Below are 23,948 nucleotides of genomic sequence, written 5' to 3'. Positions count from 1 at the left end.
TGCTGTTGAATGCCAGCTTTCCATCTAGAACAGCATTTATTTTTGTAACAGGTATTGATCTTTGGAAGGGGAAATATGTCATGTGGGTACTTCCAGTAACTTAGAGGAGACAGTAAGATAGTCATAGTATAAAGCAGAATTGATGCATTAGCTGCATGCTTTCCATTTCAGTCTTTGTTACTACAGAAAATAAATTCGCCAGGCACTACTGACCTGGGACCTCTCTGTTCACAAACTCTGCAGCTGTGAAGTGGTAGTATTGAGTCATCATTGATATAGAGCCACTATTGCTGGAAACATTTCAAATTCAAAATAACGGTTTTCTAAGGTACTAATGAATATTCAGTTGGGTGTACGTAAAACTACTTTTCTGTATAATCTAAAACTCGGGCTGATTTCAAAGGTGCTGATCTAGAATAACATGCAGAGGACACCATGAACTGCACCTGCGGTGAGACTGCCAGGGCAGCCGGACAAGGCTGGCTGCAGGCTGGCCGGGCCATCTGCTGGAGAGAGAAATCATCGTCAGCAGCAGGCACTTTGTGGCAAAAGGCAGCAAGTCTTGGATGCTGGATGCGTCTGTGTCCTCAGCATACAGCGCATATAAGCAAAGCGCTCTCATCCTCAGTGGGATCCGCTTCACTGAAGTTCAGGTACCTACAAGCCAGGCACCCCTCGAGTTGGGCTCAATGATTCTTATGGGTCCCTTCCAACCTGAGATATTCTATGATTGCTGATGGCATTGTCCCAGGCTCCATTTTATAGATGATGTGTTGGAGAGAAATAGGTGTTTTTAGGACAGGGCTGTTGGCCAAGTTGGGACCTGTGGTTTAGAGCAGGGTGAGCATTTGCACTTTGGACTGATGGTAGTTGTCCAATTTTCAGTCACAGAACTCCCAAAACCTGATGTCTTCTGTGTTCGTAAATATATTCTTCAAATATAGAATCAGTTATCTTATAAAAATAAAAAGATACTTCATAGAAAATGTGCTTCACATAATATATTACATTTAATTTTGAAACATCAGTGGAATCTAAATGTCAGGCCTGTACGTATCTCTTTCACTCAACAATAAATTGCAATAGGATGCACTTTAAAATGGGGATTATTGAATTTGAAGGTGATTCTTCCCTTCTGGCCTCTCCCTTCTGAAATCATGCTGTGGTTTTAACTAAGAGAACCATTTATATTGCTTTAAAACATTCTTCTAGCATGCAGGTGCTCTCCAGGAGAGGTACAGCATCTTCCTTGGGATGCAACAGCAAGTTTTACAGTCTCCTTGGTTATAGCACTGGTTAGAAATCTGAAAGGTGTTGATAATAGTTCCTATTTCTTACTGCTTCTGTTACCTAATTGTGTTGCAGGCTTGTCTAACAGGGTCAGGCCCTATACAAAGGGGGTTCCTACCCTGCAGCAGTTAGTAATTCTACAGATAACAAACCATCATCAAGCTGACACTCCTTTCAAGTGTTTTCAACAGCAATCCTGCTTTCACCCTTACCATGTTTTGGCCAATAGAGATTCACCCCCAGGACATGTGGTGATGACCTTCCACGCCAGCATCCCTCTTACCTGCTCCGCCGGCACATCCCAAACCCAGTGGCCAGACCTGTGCCAAAAGTCCCCGAACTCGTCCCTGGGGCAACTCCAGGCTGGCTGAGCGAGGAGGGCACTTACTTACTACCTGGAGAAACCAGCTTCTACCAGGTGAGACCCTCTGCTGGGTCCCAGGGTCTGGTCCATGACCATGCTTGGGAGAGGGAGGGATACATCAGTGGTTTTGTGTGTGTGTGTGTGCGCGCGCGCACGCACAATTAAGATTTTTAACACAGAAGTGGCTCTCGCTAATTTTAGCAACCAGTTGGGACACTAAGGATATAGCTCTTCTCTTTGTTCAGTCTTATTAGAAAACTACTTAAAATCTGTAAACTATCCACATCTTGCAAGTGAGTTCATCCAGTGGCTGCACATATTAAATTAGTGTCCAGTTACTCTTCTAGTGTTTAAAAATTTCAGAATGTGGGAGATGCTGGTGACCTGAGGCATATTTTCATTCCACAAAGAACCTTGAGCTGTAGTAATGACTTCTTTCTGATTAATTGTCCATTGTCAAAACAGATTTAAAAATGAAAAACTATTTTTGAACATTCTTTTTGAATTATAAATAAAATTATTAAAATGCTTACTATAGTATATTCAATATAAATAACATTTATAAATATGTAATATTGGTAAACGTCATACATATTTAGAATTATTACATTATTCAGGCATTATATTTAAACATTAAAATATCTTTAATATCCAAATAAATACAATTTTATAAAATGTTAGACTATTTTTTAAGAAAACTATTGAAAATGTACATGTGCGAGAAAGTCAGTGCACTAGTACAAGATATGTGTGTAATCCTAAAGGAAAGATAATTTGACTACAACTCAGTTTCAGTCCATGAGAGAAGTTATTTGTAAATGAATAAACTACTTTGTAACTTAGAACTTTTAGAATATATTTTAGTTTTGTTGAAAGTATTATTGGCTTTACTCAAAAAGTTTGTTTTTAATAAAAATGTTCAGAAAATTCAGAACACCAGGATTTTGAAGCATTGTTTATACATAGTGCTTTTAGCCTGAATGCAATCCCTTGCTGCTTGGAATTTACCCTAATCTGTACCAGTAACTGAAGTGACAACTGGACAAACAAGTGATTCGGCCTTCTCCCTTCCTGTGCTGTGAGAAACAGCCGGGCAACTACTTTAAGAAAACACACACAATTGATCATCTAGCTGTTAAAATTGCTTTTAGATTCCTTTTAATACCTCTAAGGTATGCATTATTCTACCCCTGCAGCTTTCTTAATTAAAAGATTCAAAGGCTATTCAAAATCCCTTAAAAGATCAATTCTTACCTCAGGCATAATTCAGGACATGCTATTTATTAACAACTTTCTTTGTAATGTAGGAATGCCTTGAAACCCTAGTCATGGCCCAGAACAAACTGTGCCATATGGATGCACATATGTGCAGGAGAAGCATCTCCTCTTATCACATCTTTTGAGGGCTTGAGAAACACCTTCCAGAAGGTCTCCTATTCTTCATTAAGAGATATGAGGTAGTGGGTTCTCTTACGACTTACCTAGCCAAGCTCCTGGGTAGGACTTTTAAGTATCAAACACTTCATGCCTGTTGCTTGGCATATAACGGAGAGCTGGGCACATAAACAGAAAAAAGTGAGCAACTTGCATCATCGTTTTCCAACTCTTGAGAGCAGGCCAAAAGGGGTTAGCAAGCTTAAGTATAAATACAGGGAAGTGGTTTAATGTGAAAAGCATAAACTACGCTAAACAGTGCTACAACATAAGCTCTCAGCACTACCCGCACCCGCGCTCACTATCCATCTTTAAGCCACACACACTCCTTGGCAATAGTGGAGTTCAGCTTTTCCCACTCTCCCTGAGTTCCTATTAGCCAGCTGCCACGATTGTCATAATATTCACAAAAGCTACGTTTTGGTTTTTCTTGAGTCCCATGCAGTTATGAAATTTTTTTGCTGAAAATGCTGAAACCCTTTTGCTTCTCAAATCATCACTTGGCACGCAAATCAAGGGTTCAAGTGACAAGGAGCCATTTTCTCAAATCTTTAAAAGCCCCCCCAGGGTCCATTTAGAGGCATAAAGTAGTGTTAAACAAGGTCTCATAAATGGGTGGGTGGTGGAGTCATTTCATGTTTACCTGCCATGCAGCCATAATTCACAGTTTAAGATGCAGAACTTCTTTGTTCAAACACCCATGCACCGACCTGGGTGGGACTGGAGAGGGATGGAGGCCCTTCCTCCCCTCCCTGGTACAGCCCCGTCGTGGGGCTCCAGCTCCCAGCACAGCTCCCGAATGGTGGTGCCTGGGGCAGGGCACTGACAAGCAACTGTGGTACTACATCAGCAGCAAGAAGCAAGCTTCTTAGCATCTTATATTTGAGCGGCACAATTTTATTTCAGGACAGCTTGTGCACTTACGCAATGACAGACCAGCACTTCAAGGCAAGCAAAGAGAGCAAGAAAATGCGGCCCAATCCCTTGCTTTCAGTGTTGTAAGGGTGCAGGGTTGCTGAACTCTGGTTTCTGTTTTGAACACCTTCCTCAAAATGTGCACTTTCAGAACTGGCGGGTTCAGCCCTACCACAGTGGTGGCTGTAGGGCATGTGATGATTCAGCCTCGCTGGGTTTGTCTGAACAGTGCGTGGAAAAGAACAAAACCTGTCACTCTCAAACATGCCGCCCTTACTGAGGCACTGGTAAACTGCCTGGTAATTGTAACAGGTCTCCTCTGGCATCTCAAAGGCTTTGCTTTAAGTTCCCATCATGTTCATGGACAAGAATAACTACCTTTAAAAATCACATTTGCACTTAAAAATTGGGCTTTTTACTATCTAAAATAAGGCTTGTGGGCTAAGACAAACCAGTCCTTTCTCAAAAAGAGTCACAAATAATATTACATGGGTTAATTGCAGCCAACCATTCAGTGCTGGCTGAGCTGTGCTGGTTATTAAGGACCAAAACAAGGACAAATTACATAAATAGATCTTTTCCAAAAAGAGCCACATCTTTCAATTTTGGAAGGGAAAAAAGGCAAACCTTCAGGGCTGGCTTCTTACACTTCTCCACCAGGCTTTTGGTTTTGTGCTATGATATTTAAGGAAAAGTTAATTCCTGCTCCTTACCAGCCACATGGGCCTTTATAGCTTCATGTAAACAGAAACAAACCCGGGGAGGGGAAGTTATGCCAACACCTGCAGAAGACAGGATTCAGGCCGGCAAGCACTCCCAGGCTGTGCATGTAACCTATATTTGGCCCTTGGCACAGAGCTGCTGCGCTGGCACCCCAGATGACCTGCTATCACTTGCTATTTTTTCCTGGCAGGAATCCAATTCCCAGCATGACTGTGGCCGCGGTTTCCTCCCACAGAGGCCTGGCAGCTCACGTCACCCCACGCACCAGCCGGGGTTTCAGCTTGGCCCCTTCTGGGTTTCTCCTTTCCAGTTTACCCACGTTATTCTGCGACAAGAAAGAAGTCCCGAGTTTACAAGGGACCTCAGGAGCTTTGGTGGGAGCTGTGTAGGTTGGAGTCTCACCTCGTCACTGCTCCCTGCCCCCTGGGGCACCAGGGGCCATGTTGGGAGAGCAGTGTCTTTAGTAGCCACCTGAGGCGGTCCAGACAAGGAGGAGAGTGAAGAGTATGTGCTTGCTTTCCCGCTGCCTCTCCCACAAGGGACGCAAGAGAGAAATGCCCTTGTCAGTCTCAGCCATCACTGAGCAGGACCACATGGATGGCTCTGTTTTGCAGACATACAGGACGTCCCCTACCCACTGGAGAGGTGTTGCTGGGCTGTATATGCCAAGGTTCACCATCTTCTCCCAGTCAGCAATAGGAAAGAGGCCAGTGCTGGAACTGCTATACGACACAGCTGCAGACTGACAGGTAACATTTTGGGACTTGGATCTGTCACTCTCATGGGTGCTGGCTGCCAGAAACCCAATTACCTCAGTCCAAGTGTCTCATTTAACAGTTCAACGTTAACGACTGCCACAGCGTCCTACACTCATCACTAGCACTTCTACTGATAGCGTTACAAGACTCAAGTGTCTGCTTCCATACTGTCCCACACCTCTCACCCTACAGGTCTGCAGGGAAAGTGCAAACTGCTCTGGAACTCCACTCGCAGCGAGAAACACACCCGTGAACACCAAATTTCTCCGATTTAGGAATGCACAGGAATAAAAAAAAAATACAGATTCGACCCAGAATGAACAAATGACTGTATCATGGCAACTTCATAATAAGAAGATGCATTTGCGTTGCAGTCTCTTCCAGTCCACCAGCTGCCTGAGATTTTTCTGTTTATTTTTCCCTGATGAAGTTTAGGAACATTGCTGACAGGCCAACATAACTCTCTCCGTATCACTACTAGTTATTGCTGGGATATTTGCATAACACTGACAGCCATAAATTACGCCAGAAGAAATAACAAAATAGTATTGTTGAAGTATCCAAGGATATGACCAAAATAAGGTTTGTAGGCAGACCTATATTATTAGGCCCACTAGTCTAGCTGGGAAAAATCAATAAGCTTTCAAGTACATCAGTCCTTCTCCAGGTTCAAAATAGAAGCAGCAGCCTCGAAAAAAATAAAAACCAATTGAGAACAACTGCTCTAAAATTTAGTTAGATTTATATCAATAAGACCACCCAAGAGAAAATAGATAGCATGTGTGCTACTGAAGGATATTCTAAAGGGAAGTGGGCAGGCAGATAATTTATAGTTTGTGGAATAAGTAGGACATGTCAGTGGAAGAAAAGGTTAAAAGATGTCACAGAATCTCTCTCTTTTACTGTGTTGATGACCTAAAGAAGTTCAAATACAGGAGATTCAGACTTTTCCACCTTTATTCAAGGGTCACAGACAGCACTATACTAGCTGGGAAAAAATGGTATTTACCACGTGGCTGGGTGCCTACCCCTGCATCAAGTCTGTCCTTTTCTGTCCCTATGATCCAGGCCCTTGGGATAATGCCAATGCAAAGACATCTTAAAGGGCCTGGAGATGAGACTATACTTCCAGAACCAGAAATTTCTCTTCTGTCAAGAGATGGAAGCAGTGTATAGACAGACAGACCTGGAAGATCACACTTTTCCCACTGTCCTGGTTTCAGCTGGGATAGAGTTAATTGTCTTTTTGAAGAGTAAAACATTCTTCTGTGGTTTTATCGAGACAATGGGATTTTGGGGTTAACAGAAACAACATTATATTTCTTCTTGCTATCACAAACTTCTTATCTCCTGCATTTTGCTTTGAGCTTAAGACATTAGTGAATCCAGAAACCTCTGAAACTGTAAAGCTGTTTCAGACGAAACCATTAAGGCTGATTTCTACTTGAAGGGTATTTCATCCTGTACCCAGCTGAAGGTGTCCTGAATGCTCTCTCACCTCAGAAAACACACATAATTCAATAAATCCAGTATGGAAACACCTTCTGCTCCCAGACAGATCACCTCTCACTTACCGCGGTATCTCACCTTCTCCCTCACAGGTTGCCCCAGGTTTCCAAAAAGACTGGGAAAACATTTTGTCACCCTCGGCTCAACTTCTGGACCTGCAATCAGAGCCATCCGTCCTCCCGTGCTGCTGGCTGCTGAAGTGCCCCTCACCTCGGGGAAAGAAGGGGGATCCCCCCTTCCCCAGGGGCTGGGGCAGGAACCAAGCACCATTGCTTCAGACCCCCCCTTGGTGCCCCTCCAACCTGTGCACAGCCTTGCTGCTGGGCCCTGGGGAAGCAGAGTGCATGAACCACATCTGCTGGCACAATTCCTCTGCTCCTTGGGGAAAACTGCATCGAGTGCCAAAATAATGACAGCAGTCAGATTCATAGGGATGCAGTCTCCAGAGATCCCAAATAGGCCAGTAGCTTGTCAGGGGAAATGCCAGCACCTGGAAACACTGCAAAGACAGAGAGAGAGAGAAGTACTAGTCCTGAGAGAAGTACAGGATACAAAAAACAGGACAGAAAGACAATTCAGAATAACTGCATAAATCAAGGTCATGTGCTGTCACTTCTGCACCAAATAGCATCTATGTACTGCTCTCTCATGTGCTGCTCCTCTTAGTCACACCCAGGTCCCTGTTACCAATGAGCAGAGATTGCTTTATCTCAATTTTTTTCCTTTTACTTCAGCTTTTAACTGCATTTTGTGCATAACCACATTCAGTTTCCTTTACATGTTTTCTTAGGGTTTTTTTGTGGGGGTGAGTTTTAATATTTTTATAACAACTGATTATAGTTTAGTGATTTATATAGCATAGTCATTATATTTATGTTATAATTTAGTGGCTGTTAGAGCAACTGAAATGATTTTTTTTTTTTTTTTTAAAGAAACCTTCCTGAAACAGCAGCTGATGGTGCTCCTTTAACTGAACAGTTCTCAGGGCAAAATGCAGCTCAAATGATACAGGCACACATCTGGATAATTTATTTAAACTTGAATAACACCATCCTCCCTTCAAGGACTAGAAAAGCAAATAGCCACTTGTTTATCTGCCTGTGTGCAAACTCACCTTTATACATTACTAAACCTGAGTAGGATAGATGAAATGCAAGAATCAGATGCAGGCAAGGAGAACCAGCACGGATAAATCAAAGATACATGAATATATCTACTAAAGAAGTCCTAAAGCAAATGGTTCTTATGACCCTCACCTCCAAATGGTTTCCACAGGGTCTGGGAGAGGTCTGAAAGCTGTAACTGGATATATGGATAACTGACTGAAGAGGAACACATGGTGGTGCTAATGTTGCAAAGCAACCCTGAATTTTTAACATGAAAAAGGCAGAGGAAAAGCGTGGTGGTCTTGGGAATACTAATCCTCAGAGAAGAAGAAAAAGGACAAGTTCTTCCCGTATCAAGGGAAGAATCCACTAGGGACAACTTTAATAGCATAGATGGGAACCTAAAAGTAAACTAGAGGAAAAGCACAAAAGTGCTGCCTTCTACAAACATAAATGAGAGAGTGACAGCAGAGCAACAACCTGCCAGTTGAAGTCCTGCAACAGTGGGAGGGTCTGAACCATGCTGTAGATAACATTTAAGCTGGAATTTTGTTTCCATGATGAAATTCCTGCTAACTGTTCTCACAAGAAGTCACTTAAAATATCAGGAACCCAGAGATATTCTGGAATTCCCAAGGGTTCTTACTCCACCCCATAAAATGAAAACATTGGAAATCCAGATATTCCCCAAAGATGCAGGCATCAGAACCAGAAACTCCTCCCCATTTTGGAGAAGGTTTTTGGAGAAAGTATAATTATGTTACTGACCCACCTCTCACCAGCCATCTTCCACTGCTGTGGTAACCTGTAATGTGCAGAAACATATTCTTCTTCAGAGGCAAACAAAAAAACAGAAATCACCCAGCTCAGTAAAATAATATTAAACAGATCTGATAAAGCCCTGTGAAAAAAAACCAACTATAGAATAAAAATATCAAATGTGTGTCCTGGTTTCAGCAATGTGCTCTGCTGCCTAAATGGAAAGGTACCTACAGCATTTGGTTAGTGCAGGGCACATGCCTTTGACACAGGAATGTCAAATAAAAGGAGCATACAATTTAAAAAAAGAACTGTCTTAGCAGCTTCTGCAGTTAAGGACTTACCAGTGTTTGCAGTAAACCCTGTACTTTTGAGGGATCTTCTACTTAGTTCTGCCAGACCTGTGACCTTCCTGTCCTTTGGCTCAGAGACGGAGATGATACTCAAGGCAGACATCAAGATACCGGGAAACACTGCATGAATTCTGACAGCAGAGACTTACGGGGATGAAGTGGTGGAGTGCCAGCCCCAACACAGATACAGCAATGAGAAGCAGATGAGAGAGACCTGGAGTCCACTCCTGCTGGTCATCTCAGAGAGAAACTTCTTAGCGCCAATACTCAGAATTGTGACTGGACACAAACACTGGCCTGCTGTTGACAAGGAGAGGGCCCTAAAGTCTACCTGACTTTTGTTGGCCTGCTTCTATTGTAATAGCACTTGGAATAGCTGATAGCACTCGTAATATCTATTATTACTCACGCCAGCAATCCCACTGAATGGCTGCAAAGTACCACAATGCATTCACAAGTGGTCAGTGCTCCAGATCTGTCTGTTCCCAATACGACTAATTGCTTGCTCTACCTAAATTACATGAAGAAATATTTCCTGGGGAAAAGCAGCCTTCAAGAGCACTTTACTTTGAGTACATCATATTCATTTAAGGCTAGATCCTTTAAAAGATAGGTTCATGTTTGAAATGGTTTGCTACTGCTGAAGCAGCCTTGTTTTTCAGCAACATCCCAGTTATTGCTTTGTCAGCTGCTGTGTCTCTCTCAGTGGCATCAACAAGGCAAGCAGCACCAAGTATACTGCGAGCTGCCATGACTTGGGCTGCTCTAGGGAAGCTGTGCCATCAAGTTTCAATACACTTCCAGAAGAAAAGCCACTCCTGTGGTGACAGGCTGGCAGCTTCCAGAGCTGACATCTCTCACTTATACATAGAAGATGGAAACAAAACACAAGATGGTGTCAAAAACACTTTCCAGCTCATACTGTGAAGTAAACTAATTATGTTTAACTTGAAAATCCACCATCATTTAAAATTCTCTGCAGAATTAAGCATAGATTTACCTTTACATTTGCTTGGAATTCAGTGTACTTTCTGTAAAGCACAGTCACTGCAAATTTTCTCTCATTTGGGGATTCTTCACTCATTCAGTTTCTAAAAAAAAGAAAAGAAAATAGAACAGCATAAAACCCGCTGTGTCCTTCCTTCACCCCTTACTGTTTGCTTCTCTTACACTCTTGCACAAGGATTCTTGACCCATGTGAAAGTATATAATTAAATGGAAACTGTATTAGCACACTGGCAGAACACTCTTTGACTGCGTACACTGGACAGAAAAAAGCAACTGCATAGGAAAAAAAAAGGAACAAACCAAAGTTAATACCTGGCCAATTCATATCAAGCCAGTTTTGACTGATGGCTGTCTTGACCAGCACCAACTAGAAACATGAAAAAACACAGCTTCAATAGGGCGAACCCTAAATTGGGAATGCAGGCTGGCAAGCCAGACAACAGAAAGAGGCAAGTCTCAGGACTCCGAGAAGAAACTTTGGTGAAAGATAAGCCATGCCCTAACACCTTTATCTTTCTTTCAGGGAACTTGTACCAAGCAAATTCAACTGACAGAAAATTCCTGTGTGCTTAAGGGATTAATCACTTATTGCAGATACCAGTATCTGACTGTCAGCTTGTGTAATGTCCCTAATGCAGATATTTTGGCACTAATAGCAGAAAGCATTGACAGTAGACTTGATAAGCAGCTAACCTGTAGGATAAAATATGAAGCTAAGTTTAAATGTGTAAGCCTGTATATTGCTTATCTTGCAAAAAGTCAGAAATGCACTCCACACCAAGACAAACAGGCTGATTTTCACAGTGGTATGTCTGCTACTGTACTGGAGCTGGATGTATAGCTCAAGAGCAAAGCAGTAAATTCAGAATAAGCATGAGACTTTAGGGTTTCACTGTCAAACTCTGGATATCACCTGACGCTCCAAGTAACAAACAAGGTTTGTTTCTTCTATTTCATCATTACTACATACCTATTCCACTGTTAGTGTCATCTGCTTACAAGAAGACTACTAGAAAATAGAAAGCTGTGATCATAGGTGAACATACTCCTGAGCACTCATGTTGCTTTACATTTTTATGTGAGGGCCTGATACTCTTTCAGCGCTTCCAAGGGAAAAGACAAAATGATGAAACTGCTTCCCAGCTTGTCCCCATCTTGCGCACAGATGATGGTGGTGATGCAGCAGAACTGGCTGGCAGCAGCAGGTTGTTTTCCTTAACTAGAGGAGAGAGTCATAGCTTTTTGTATATGCTCCTCATGCAGGCTCAACAGTACTGCATTCACATTACTAGCAGCTCATGGGTGTAGGTCTTCTCTTTGCAAGAAAAGAAGCTAGGCTGTTCTAATAATGAGATATTTTAAAGAAAGATGAATTGCTAGGGGCACATAGCATTATTACTGAACCAACTGCTTCAAAATGTATGTCAGGTGTCTAAATTAGTTATGACGCTGGCTTCACATCAGGAAAGAAATTGGGTTCTTTAAATTTACCTTCTGAATTTTGAGCCATTTACTGCTCATGTTTTCAAGGTTTTGCACACAAAGTGGTCCATTTCCAAAAGATTCTCACATCACCACAGGACAACAGCAGCTAACTTTACTACAGATAAGCCATGCCAATGGAGCAGGGTGAGCATACTGACTGTGCTTTACAGAAACCACAGAAAGAAACAACAGGTACACCAAAATTTGGCATTCTGTCTTTCTCTTCTTCTTCCTGTGAATTTCCTTCACCCGGGGATTGCTGGTTTGGACCAAATGTCTCTATTCTCTTGCAAGTGATCTATCCTGCTTTAGCAAGAAGTCAAGGGAAAATAGCAGCACATGACATCGCAGGGAAAAAAAGGACTGCTCTGGCTCCTGCACGAATGATGTAAGAATGACAATGGAACTGTGTTTATTTAACCTAGATAAAAGAAGGCTGGGGGCAGATCTGACTGCAGTCTTCTACTCTCTAAAAGGAGTTAGAGCGAGACAGAGTCAAACTCTTCTCAGAGGGACACAACAAAAGAACAAGGCAAGGGCCACAAGTTGCAACAAGGTTAATTCTGACAAAGGAAAAAAGTTTTCACAGTAAGAGTACTCAAGCACTGGAACAAGTTGCCTGACAGCTTGTAGCCTTCCATCCTCAGAAATGTTAAAAACTTGACTGGACGTCTCCCAGAGCAAACTGCTTTGTCTCAGGAGGTAGCCCTACTTAGAGCGGAAGGCTGGATCTGACGACCTCCAAGGGTCCCTTCCAACCGGTGTTCTCCATGGTTCTGTCACAGGCACAACACAGCTTGTCACACAGCTCACATGCACAGCATGAACAGCCACACAGTCAGCAGACAGACCTGGTGACGAGCACTTAGCTAAGCAGCTTACATCAGAACCTTGGTGCTTGAACTTCCTTTGTGATGCACAGCTTTTGTCTCCACCCCTCTGCTCCCACAGCACAAGGTCTTACTCAGACCATCCTCTACTGTTCTTCTATGTACTTGTAAACACTTTGGATTTCTGCTTCTTTACATATGATGCCTGATTACTTCAGGGTTACTTGGAACTATCCCAGGGAATCACCTGGGAGGTCATTCAGCAGATGGTATCCATTTTCCCTTCAAATCAAAACCAAGTGGTGATGGTTTCCACCTGAACCTGATAAAGAGGAAATCTCTGAAATGTGATGGTAATGAGAACCTGCGGCAGACATAGCATAACACCAATAAAAACTGCAACTAATCTGGAAACTATTTACTCTCCCACTGCTTACACCCCACTGTTGGTCCACAGGCATTAACATGTCCTGTAAATCACAGAGTTATTGTCTTAACTTATATTTACTGTTGAAGTTTGCTGGGTTTATTTCAGACCTGAAGAACAGATGTGACAGTGGATCAGGTGCCAGCACACTGCACTGATGTACTTCCCACCAGAACAGGGTACGATAAACACCGTCTCTGAGAGGCTACCTTCCCAGCAGTTACCCACCTCTCCAGAAAGACACATAAATGCCTTCTACACAACAGCACAACTAAGTTTGGATTTGGCTGCAGGAAGCATTAGACAATTTTGTTGCCTGCATCTAGAATTCTGCCTTTTTCTCTTCCAGACTTAAGTAAAACCAGCCCAGTTGCAGCACGTTCCCAAATCCTGGTTTGAACAGAATAATTGGGCTTTGCATCAAGTCTTTCATGTGCTACCATTCAAAATATCATTACACTGCTATTTTCAGCCTCCAGTTTTTTCTTTAATACATTAGATGCAACAAACTCTCCTTATCCTAATCCTCTATCAGCTTAATTCAAAATGGATTTTAAATGTGCTGAAAGCCAATTCTTACAATTAAGATCTTCAGAAAATCCCAAGAACTAGCTTCTGAACCTATAAAATGAGTATTTGTCTCTTTTACTATTTTTAGAAGGCTGACCTCTGAAATACACTTTCCCTTTAAAGTCGGTGTCCTAGCACTATTTTAGTTTTTTGTTGTGGGGTTTTTTTTTCCCTGTCTATAAACATTAGAGGGACAAACTTCACCAAGTCTATCTTTTGTCTGGCAAGCATTATTCATGGGACGATTCAACAGACATGGCCATAGACTGAATTAACAATTAAGCCACTGCATACTAGATCCAGTGGGAACTATAAAGAATGGCTTAAAAAGCAAGGCTGGACATCCAGCCGCCCCATCCAGAACAATGCCTTCATGCTTGCCTGTAGTTGCTTTTGCTTGAAAAGAGTCTCTCTTCTAGGTAGTTTTCTAACAGCTATTTAACTTCCCAGGCTTAATACAAGAACTTTATGCCATTTTGGTTTTGGTCAGAAAGTTTCTCAAAGAATACAGTCAGCATCTGTTTTTCCAAGAGCAAAGATGAACAAACCATTATTTCATCAGTAGTCATTGGTAACCACTTGTTAGGTTTATTAAACAATATTTGCTCTTTCTTTGTGCTTTTAGAGGAGCTAATTTCTGACCTAGTTGGGGGTTGCTCCAGCCACTGTACTTAAATGGCCTATTTTCCTGTCCTAATTTCCCTTTCTCAATCTACAGTGCTCCACTTCACTAAAAAACAAATAAATAAAAATGCCAAACAGTTTTGTACATTTTTTTCTTCTCTGCAGAGAAGAACCTCTGATCCAAACAACACAGGCAAGTTTATTCTGTATGCCAGAATCATCTCTCCCTCATGTCTGGCTCATAAAGATCATCAACATGAAACGCCACCACAACATCTTGTGTGTCTACCCAGCAAAGATCCATGCAACAGCTATGCCTACCCATGCTATTCCTCACTGCCTGGTGCCAGAAAGGGCTTCTTTAAGGTTGGGGGTGGAATGGCACGAGCGCAATAGCACTGCCGGGGAACTGATTTTGTTCCAGGAAGTGGAGAGAAATTCATGACTGCATGCAAACACCACGGCACAGCCAACTCATTACTAAACAAGTCAGTCAGTAAATAAGTGGGGTATGTCCATAGGACATTTGCACTGAGTTCGGCTTTTAAAAAAAAAAATCCTGATTGTTACTGCAGATAACATTTTAAGTGTATGTTTTATTGACTCTATATATTCTACCTGCTGCGTTACTGATAACTAAGGTGACTCATTGACATGACTGAATAACTGAGGCAGTTCAGGTGACCGAGATGACTCAGATTTCCCTTTTCAGTGACACAAGAAATGGCTGGACACTGGAACCTACTTTCCATGGAGAGACACAGTTGATCATACACAGATTATAAACAGCATTTTACTTCACAGACTTTGTTGACCGTAACACAGATCCTACAGCCATCATCAAACTTCAGACACACTTACAGTCCCAGCACAGGAACACGCTTTAATGGTCAACTACCAAGGTACGATAAGCCCTTTATTCATTCCAAGTCAAGCTAGCTGAAACCCTGTCCCTTTGTGCATGTACACTACTCACCTCAATGCTAACATCTAAAAATGTCAACTGTATACAACAAATACTTTGAAAACAATTTAGACAGCTTGTTTTTTAGGGCTGATGCAGTAAGCTTTAAAAACAATCCTATGGGACCTTTTTGCATATATAAAAGGAAAATGAGAAATTCCCTAGATGCTACATCATCATAGCAACAAGTACGAAATTACTAATTTTAACACTGTCATTCGCAGTTTTCCTATAGTGTCTCAAATGAAGCAAAAAGACTGATGTTAGACTTTAAAAAAAAACAACAACAAACCAAACAGAAATACCAAGACAAATGTAGCCAGAAAAGAAAATTGTGCAAGGTGCATTCCAAGTTTCTTTAAAATTCTGATAGAATTAGCACTGGTTTTAACACGCCTGATTGTCTTACAATGGAGTCCATACAATTTAGACTCATGTTTATTTTTCCTACTATCACAAGTATTTTGCTTATACATTTAAGAAGAGAAAGTAAAATTAAAGTCTAACTTTATTAATTACAAGTACAGAGATTGCATGTGGCATTCCTACTACTGGAAACACCTGACTTTTTTTAACCCTGTTTCTCCCCTCCACGATTTTGATGCACATGAGAGACTTTATACAAACAACAGGGGAAGAAAAACTACTTTACAAGACAAAGAGTGAAATGAAATACTCAAAGTGCTGTCAAGGGCTCATTGTAAACCTGGGAAAAACAAAGCGACAAAAATCAATTTCTGCAAACAATGTTTCATTTACAATGCTATAGACACTCTACAATAGTAGAGAATAAGAAAAAAGGTCGCACTGTCTTAATTTTAAGACAATAGTATATACTTTAAGAGGCCTTTGTGTATACTTGAGCCTTCACATTTCAAATTTGTGCCTCAGAAGTGACACAGACCTTTAGATTTCAGGCACATAATAAATAACATAAACCAGCAGCAATAATGTGGGATCACAGCCTACAAGCTGAGTTTGCATTCAGAGCGTCTCAGCAGAAGGCCCCATGCAGAAAACCTCCTGAAAATGACCCAGCTGATGTGATCTTTACAGGGAAATGAAGAGTAAGCTACCCAAACGGCTCCATTTCAAGCTCTTCTGACCCGTAAGAAGCGTGCCAGCATCGAGCCCGAGTAACTCTGTTTTCACTCCCCTCTCTCCTTGCAGGAGTGTTTCCTTGCATGCTTTTGTACCGCCTGTTAAGTGCGCGTCAGCAGCATTACAAGTGCCCAGTGTACTCTCCCCCCATCGCAGTTTCCCATGAAAGAACGACTAATTCAAGCTGTTCATAGCTCCTCCTGTTGCCAGCAGTGCCATTGAAAGACACCAAAGAAGGGCAGAAGAACAAAGACTGTGCAAGGAAGCAGAGAATAAGCATCAGAAAAAAGTGAGGGAAGAAAAGGAAAAGGCATATTCTGCTCTTGGTTATGTCTGGCAGCTCTGGATTCATGTAACAGATGGGAGTGCGGAATTTGTCCCCTATAGAGACAAATACTTAGGATCCTTGCTTGGACCAGCTATTTAAATCATCTTAAAAAAAAAAAAAAATCAAATAAACACTGTCTATGCTTTCCCTACAGAGAAGGAAAAATTTCCCTCCAACTGCAAGAGAGCCTTTTTATAACTTAACAATTTGTAATCATCCATTTAAAAGAATTAAGCCAATTTAGTTGTAGCCAGAATACAAGCTAAGTTCTGCAGCCTGATGTGGAATAGCACAGGCTACTCCTGACCACTACCAGAAATTACAGCAGTCAGCACAGCTGACTGCTCTAACAGCAAAAGTATTATTCTAAATCCAAACCATATTATTGCAACTTTGTACTATAACTTGTGAACAGAACTGGGGAAGGATTTAGACCCCAGCTACGTTCAGTTGTCATAGCTCTATTTACTGAATTGGAACCTTTGATTATTTATACCAGCTGAACTGTGCCCGAGAGTTTATGGTCACAGGTGGGTACAAACCAAATTGCATTAGACACAGTTAGATGCCTACCTGAACCTGAAGAAGTAAACCTGTGATAGGTACTTCCCACCCACAAAGGGCTATAGGAGCTGCGTCCCTTAAAAAGAAACACCAGCATTATTTAAGAAAGTGGAGGTACACCTTTTAATAATTAATAGTGAAAGAGATCTTCTAAGAAAAAGGGCAGTGGATGATGATATTGAATAATTCAGCACTATAACCAAAGGAACAGTGGCACAGTAACTTTAGATGTGAGCATTTGCAACAAAATCCAGCAAAAACATTTGATATGCTAACGACTTCTTGTGTTCAGGAAAGGGTATACGTTCAAGATACTCTTTTCTATATAGTAGGCATCAAACAATTTCTGAAACAGGTCACAACAAAATTAAAAGCAGCTGGTAAAATTTCACTGAAGCAAGTGACTTTATACTGGGCTTACGCTCTGCCAGACTTGGGCCCAAAAGATCAGAAGCGTGGCCCAGTAAAGGCAGTAGCCCCAGTCAGTAAATCTGCACTCCCAATAGGTCAAATTAGCCACAACATCATCAGTTTAATTAGCAAGGTGAAAAAAAACACAGCAGATTTTTACTCTTCCTGTCACTTCACAAAGCTCCAACAGCTGGCATAGTCTGTGTCTGTCAAGTTTAGAAACAAACAGAAAGCTTCAGCAGCTGTTGAGCATTCAGATTTAATTTGTGGTCACAAATATTGGAGAATTTTAATTTGTTGCCTGGCTAGCAGCTGAGAGGTAGATATACATCAGTAAAAAAGCAACGAGTCTTTGTTATTGCATGAGAAAAAAATGTGTATTATATTTAATTGCAGAAGTCTGGCAAAATATCAAAGAGCATGGAGAAAAGATGTTAACAAAAAAAAAAAAGATCTGAGTGACAGACCAGGAAAGACAAAGCCTGCTGCTGTTCAGCCTCTTTCTGTCTCACTGCTGGCAAGGATTATTAGCCTGCTGCGGCTTCCCTTGGCAGACAAAGGCCAGCCAAATTACATAAACCAAAATGCTTTTGGAATTTCCTCCTTAAATTGTTCTGATGACAAGTTCCTATTAAGAATTGTTGTGAATTCATCAGAAAGTAGATGCAGCTTCCTCTGCTTACTAGGAACTGACCATCACAACTTCTTCTGTGGCACCAAATGCTAACGAAGTAAAACTACAGCGCTATGTACCCTTACAGACATCCCAAGGGAGGAACGTATGACTCCTTGTCTCTTTGTGAAGCCCAGCAAAAAGATAAAGTATCTTGGACGCTAATCCTGCAGCACCTGTACACACTGAAGCAACTGGCAGTTACTAGATTTGTCGTATTTATTATAAAGCATCATGCAGCAGAGTCCAGCCCATGGCGGCTGTGGACACAGGATTCTGGAAGGCACTAGCGAACAGGGACACCATTCAAGACAACAAAAACAGTAACAAAAAGCTGGTACCGACTAGTAGAAAGGATTTTGTTTGCCTGTAAACAAAAATATTTAACCCTCAAACTAAGGAAATACACAGAAGTAAATGCATAACAAGAGGCACAGTGGAAACACAGCTCTTAATAAAAATTTAAGAAGAGCAATAAATATGCAAATGAATAGCTAGTACAACTCCTCACAGCACCCCAAATACTTCAGTGGCCTGGAAAAGTAAATCCCTGGACGCTTCCTTCGACTACCCAGGGGATCAGGTCACCGATTACAGGTACGTACCATCATGGAAAGGGTAGGGAGGAACCTCTCGTTCCCTAAACAAAATGGCCGAGGAGATGCCAAGCCTCCTCTAGCCGCCCCCGGGTAAGGCGGCAGCAAGCTTCCCTCTCTCCAGCTCACCCCACGGGTAGAGCACGCCGCCAGGGACCACCCACCGCCCGCGGGCTCTGCCAGCCCCGGCAGCCGCGGACCCGGGCCCGCCGGGGGCAACGGGCAGCTCCCAGCAGGCTGGCCGCGTTCCGCCGCCCCGGGGCGGGTGAGGCGGAGGGGGACGAGGCTCCAGCGGCCCTCCGCACGATGGAGGGGGAGAAATGGGCGCGGGACCGACGCCGCCCCCGGTCGAAAGCTGCCTGGGAGGCCGGGCGGGGTCCCTGCGGCGAGGCCGGGGGAAAGCCCAGCCCTCCGGTGCCCGCAGATAACGGGTGACGGGGCCGGCGGGCAGCGGCAGCAACAACAGCAGCACCGCCAGCAACCCTCCCAGCCCCCTCCGCGCCTCCTCGTTTGCATATCTTTACCTTTGCGTCCGGGAGCGGCCAATCAGCGGGCTCGGTGGCGGACGGCGAGCGCCGCTCACCTGCTGCGGCCGCGCCCGCTTGCTGGTGGCCGGCGGGGCGGTGGCCTCCTGCTGCGCGGTTCCCCGGCGGCGGCGGCACCGGCACCACCGGCGGCGCGATGGTGTGTGGGGGCTTCGCCTGCTCCAAGAACTGCCTCTGCGCCCTCAACCTGCTCTACACGGTGCGTGGCCGCCGCGCTGAGGCGAGGCGGCGGGAGGGGCGCGGGCTGCCCCGGCGGGGTCTCCCTCGCCCGGCGTGTGGGGAGGGGAAGCGGTGGGGCTCGCTCCGGCCTGAGGCGGCCTCCGCTCAGTGGGCTGCTGCTACGGCGCCGGGAGGGTGGGGAGCTCCGAGCTGGGGCCGCCGTTCGGCCGCGGCCTCCGGCTGGGTGGGGAAGGGGGCACCGGTCAGGCCGGGCTTTGTCACCGCAGGGACGTGGCTCCCCGGGATCAAAATCCAGGGCGGTCCGGGAGCGGGTGGCACGGCGAGCGCTGCCCGCCCCGGGGAGGGGGGATGTCTCATCTCCTGCGCCCCCCCCCTCCGGCCGCGCCGGGCCGGGCCGGGCTGGTGTGGGGAGGTGGCGGCTGCTTGGCGAGGGGAGGCCCGGCCCGGCCCGCCGGTGCCTTTTTTCGCTTTCTAGAAAGGTCGCTGCGCCAACCCAGGCGTGAACGAGGAATGGTGTATTTTGTTATTCCTCAGCCAAGGAGCGGCACTGAAATAAGTGCAGTTCGGTGAGTGACAAGTGCTGTGTTGGTGTATCGGGCCCGAGGAGACCCATACAGACCAACGCACGTTCGAGAGGAAGGGGGTGTGCTGGAGAGGGCCCCAGCCCCCTGGTAAGCTGGCTTCCCTGCACTCCCCTGGGACGGACCAGCAAGTTACAAAGTCTGGCTGCTTTGGGGTGGTGGGAACGTGCGTGAGGGGGGGGGAAAAGTAGTATGCTAAACTAAACTAACTGACTTGCTGGATGGGGAACTCCAGGCAGGTGCCTGCTTTTGTCTGGGCAAGTTGGAGGACCTATTTCCAACAGAGAACGATAAAATCTCCAATTGTGCTATAGCTTTGGGTTTTTCTCCTCATTATCTACTTTAAAATGATACAGAAATAGCAAGAAACAGGACTACATATAATGGCTTCCTCTCACAGCACTTCTGGAGAGGTAGTGTGTCCTCTAATGTTTTATGTTAACAACAGTGCTTGGGGATGACTTTCGGCCAACTGAAATTGGGGTCAGCCAGTGCTTGCGGGCAGTTGTATCGGTGCTTTTCTGAAAGCACTGCCTGCTCTCAACTGAAGGCGAGACAGGAGAACAAACAGGTCTAACGCTGTTCATCAGAACAAACAGTTCTCGTAACTGGCAGTTACTGGACCTGATGGTAATCATCAGGACGGAGCATGAATGGATGTAGAAGTGCCTGTGCTGAAGCCAGAGTTATTTGTCATTATGTTCTTTGGTGTATGAGATGACCCTCATTCCCTCAGAAAAGAGCAGAACGAAAGCGTTATTATAGGAGAAGCTGTGCTATTGCGCGTGCTTCCTTGGGGGAGCTTGCGGAGTGGAGTATGTCCCTGAAAAAGTCTCTGGAGCATGCTTAGGGAGCCCAGCCTACCTGCTGTGAGTCACCCAGTATCCTTGTGATGCTATGGGCTGCCCATGCCACCCCCAGCCAGAATAGAGGGGGGCAGGTAGGCATTGTCTCATTTGACATCTGTAGTTGGAGGTAAGTTTAGTGTATGGAGACTGTTGTGATGAAGGTAAGTTAGAATCATAGAATAGCCCGGGGTGGAAGGCGCCTCAACAGATCATCTTGGCCAGCTTTTCATGGGATTGCCCCGACCCAGTGGATGGGTTATAGGTGAATTGTCCTGTCCTGATTTCTCTTTTCAGTAAACCAGAGGTTAATGCAAGACTTACTTTTGTTATTGTTGTTACTATTATTATTTCTTGAGTGACAGAAGAGTGAGAGAAATCTGGATCTTTCTAACATAATACACGCACAAATCTCATTTTGATGTCATGTGGACAGCAGCTGTTTTTTTCTGAAGACATCACTTATTCCTACAGCCATATATTAACCAGGTGTAAGGGGTCTGGTAGGTCTTTTGGGTGTATTTGGCCTCAGCAAGGGTGGGTTGATCTTTGGGACTGCTGTAGTTCTGTTTGTGATACTTGTACAATGCACATATGACCTTAATCTTGCTCTGATGTCTCCTTGAGTAGAATTTACTTTGTGGGTGTCACTTGGTATTCTTTCATCTGACCTATGCAGCGCATACGTTTTTGCTGAAGGGAAGGAATGACTTCTTTGAATTATAGTAACTGGAATATCTGATTGTTACTGCTTGTGTTGCTTATTAATTATAGGCAAGTTACAAGACTAATGCTTTTAAATTCTGAGTTGCAGGAATAACATTTAAGGTGTTTAGTTGGCCTGATGGAGTTGATCTAGCAAAACGTGTAGGCTTCTCTGTTCCTTTGGTTAGACAAAAAACTGAGAATACAAGACTTGGGTTGCAACAGCACAATGAATGATGGGCTTATTTTTTCCCAGCTGCAAAAATATACAGAGGACAACCAGAATAAGAACTTCACTATCATCTTTTTAAGCAATGTTAATTCACAGTAGTAATTGTTGGGAAGGGAGTAGTGGGGGTAAGAAGGGACATAAGGTCAAATAGATAACACTTGAATGTTTTTCTAGCTAGGGTTGATGTGTGTATCACATGCTTGGAATGAATTAACCCTCAGAACTGTATATTGGGAGTTACAGTTTATATTCTGCTTTTCTTTAAAACACTCCTAGGATAGGATATTGGAGATTGTTTTTTGTTTTTGTTTGTTGGTGGTTTTTTTTTTAAATGCTGTCTTGTTTTACTTTTCACAGTAGTACACCAAGAAAAATATATGTCCTGTCAGTAATAAATCAGTTACTGGTTTAAGGCAAGAAACCAGAAACACACTAAGCTAACTGCTTGCTTAACATTCTTTTCAGATGGTACTTTGCTGATGACCTTTGGTTCTTCTCTGGACTAAGTTAATGTCCTTAGGCCCTGATTCTATTTTTAAATTTATTTTATATGAGTAATTCTGGCATCTATGCTGAGTCTTGCAGACTTCAGTATAGTTCCTTATGGGTATTGGAAGAGTAGAGAAAAATAATTGAGACTCTTTGTTGACTCATTGTGTATATAATGATGTGTATTGCTGGAATAAAGTCTTACATGGAAGAACTGTCTGCATACAAGGACGTTTAAAATACTAGTTTGGGGTATCTGACCAATTTTGTCTTTATTTATTCAATCATATTTACATTTCCCATCGAATGGCAAACCCATACAAACTGTTTGAAATGCCTGTCCACAGAGTTCAGCCAAATTCAGGGATGTGTACATAACTCAAGACTTCTAACCTTCCAGGTATGAGAACCCTAGATGCTGGCTCCACCAATATTTGCTCACTTCAACCAGACAAGGATTTCCTTAGGTAGACAGTGTTCCTTCCAAGGAAGTCTTAAGTAATTGTGTTGAAGTGTGAACAGTTGATATCTTACTTCAAATCAGATTCTCAGAAAGGAAGGGGAAATTCCTAAGTCCTAGCTAGTGATGAGAGATTAAAGTGCTAGCTGGGCCACAAGATTAAATATTCAAATTAAAAAAAAAAAAAAAATTACTGGCAGTCAGTTCATTTGGATGGTGTGTGCTGTTTTTGTCACCCGAGCAGCTACTTAATTATGCTGCAGCAGCACACATGAGCTGTTTGTTGTCAGTGTGTAAACATCTTGCTTTTGTTTTGATAAGCAGGCTTTCAGTTTTTCTTACACCTAGAGTTACCATTTGATTTAAAGTAAAACATACAGTACCTTTACCATTAAGAGTATGTATTTTTTAGTAGCACAGAGTTCATTCCACAAGAGCATCCCTGTTTCCTCTTAACACTGGAAAGTACTTTTATCAAAATCATTTACTTTTTATAATACCTTGCTCTCTGAATTTTTCTAGACTGTCCTGGGTTTTGCATCCATTTCCAAAGCATTGTCTTTGAAAGCGTTTTTTTTCTATTGCTGCCTGTTGTTCTGTGGGTGCAGTATTTATTGAAAGTGTAATTAGTGCATTTCTGCCCTCTTTATCAAAATTGCTTTTCCTGTATTATGGAAGTATACAAAGATGAGTACAGAAGTTCTCAGATTCGGACAGCGCGTGTTTGGCACAGTAGGGTTTTTAATAGTGTTTGTTTTAGTTGCAGCATTTCCAATGCAAAGGGCTGAGCATGTTGCATCTTCCATGTGGATCTGCTAGCTCCATTTCCGTTCTCTCTGCGTAGGGGAAACTTGGTGTTTGAGGCAGGGTGAACATCTGGATTTTCCTAGGGAAAGGGAATGTGACTCTTTTCCATGTTTTCTGGTAATTTCTGACTGCTGTAGTGGCTATGCAGAGCCAGGTACTAGCAGACAGGAATTGGAGAAACACAGTTCTTCTGTCATGTGCCAGTTTCTCTCACAGTGGTAAATGAACCTGTGAGCTGGGAGTTCAATTCCATTTTGGTTTGTATAAGCTTGTTTTCAGCTGTGAGAAGTCAGCAGTAAACAGCCTGCTGTT

At 43.3% G+C, this 23,948-nt stretch overlaps 1 protein-coding gene and 1 long non-coding RNA gene across 5 annotated transcripts in view; one reads left to right on the top strand and one right to left on the bottom strand.

Annotated features, from left to right (window-relative positions):
- Positions 1-1,940: 1,940 nt before the first annotated feature.
- Positions 1,941-19,419, bottom strand: LOC128147871 (uncharacterized). 4 transcript variants are annotated; one of them, XR_008237121.1, is made up of 7 exons: positions 18,802-18,979; positions 18,277-18,381; positions 17,128-17,188; positions 12,700-12,856; positions 10,212-10,302; positions 7,296-7,492; positions 1,941-7,148 (listed from the first exon to the last, which is right to left on the bottom strand). It is a non-coding gene; the product is annotated as an uncharacterized LOC128147871 (long non-coding RNA). The 4 variants fall into 4 exon arrangements; XR_008237122.1 differs by lacking the exon at positions 12,700-12,856; XR_008237123.1 differs by lacking the exons at positions 12,700-12,856; positions 18,277-18,381; positions 18,802-18,979 and adding an exon at positions 19,317-19,408 and having other exon boundaries at positions 17,122-17,188.
- TSPAN13 (tetraspanin 13) overlaps positions 19,337-23,948 on the top strand; it is a 19,139-nt gene continuing 14,527 nt past the window's right edge. Inside the window, exon 1 of the mRNA XM_052801024.1 lies at positions 19,337-19,536. Coding sequence (XP_052656984.1) covers positions 19,474-19,536 — 63 coding nt within the window. The 5' untranslated portion in view covers positions 19,337-19,473. The remainder of the gene's footprint in view (positions 19,537-23,948) is intronic.

Source organism: Harpia harpyja, chromosome 1 (genome assembly GCF_026419915.1).
Source record: "Harpia harpyja isolate bHarHar1 chromosome 1, bHarHar1 primary haplotype, whole genome shotgun sequence".
Taxonomy (NCBI): domain Eukaryota; kingdom Metazoa; phylum Chordata; class Aves; order Accipitriformes; family Accipitridae; genus Harpia; species Harpia harpyja.
Note: the sequence above shows the minus strand (reverse complement) of the source record. Positions and strands in the feature narration are given on the sequence as shown.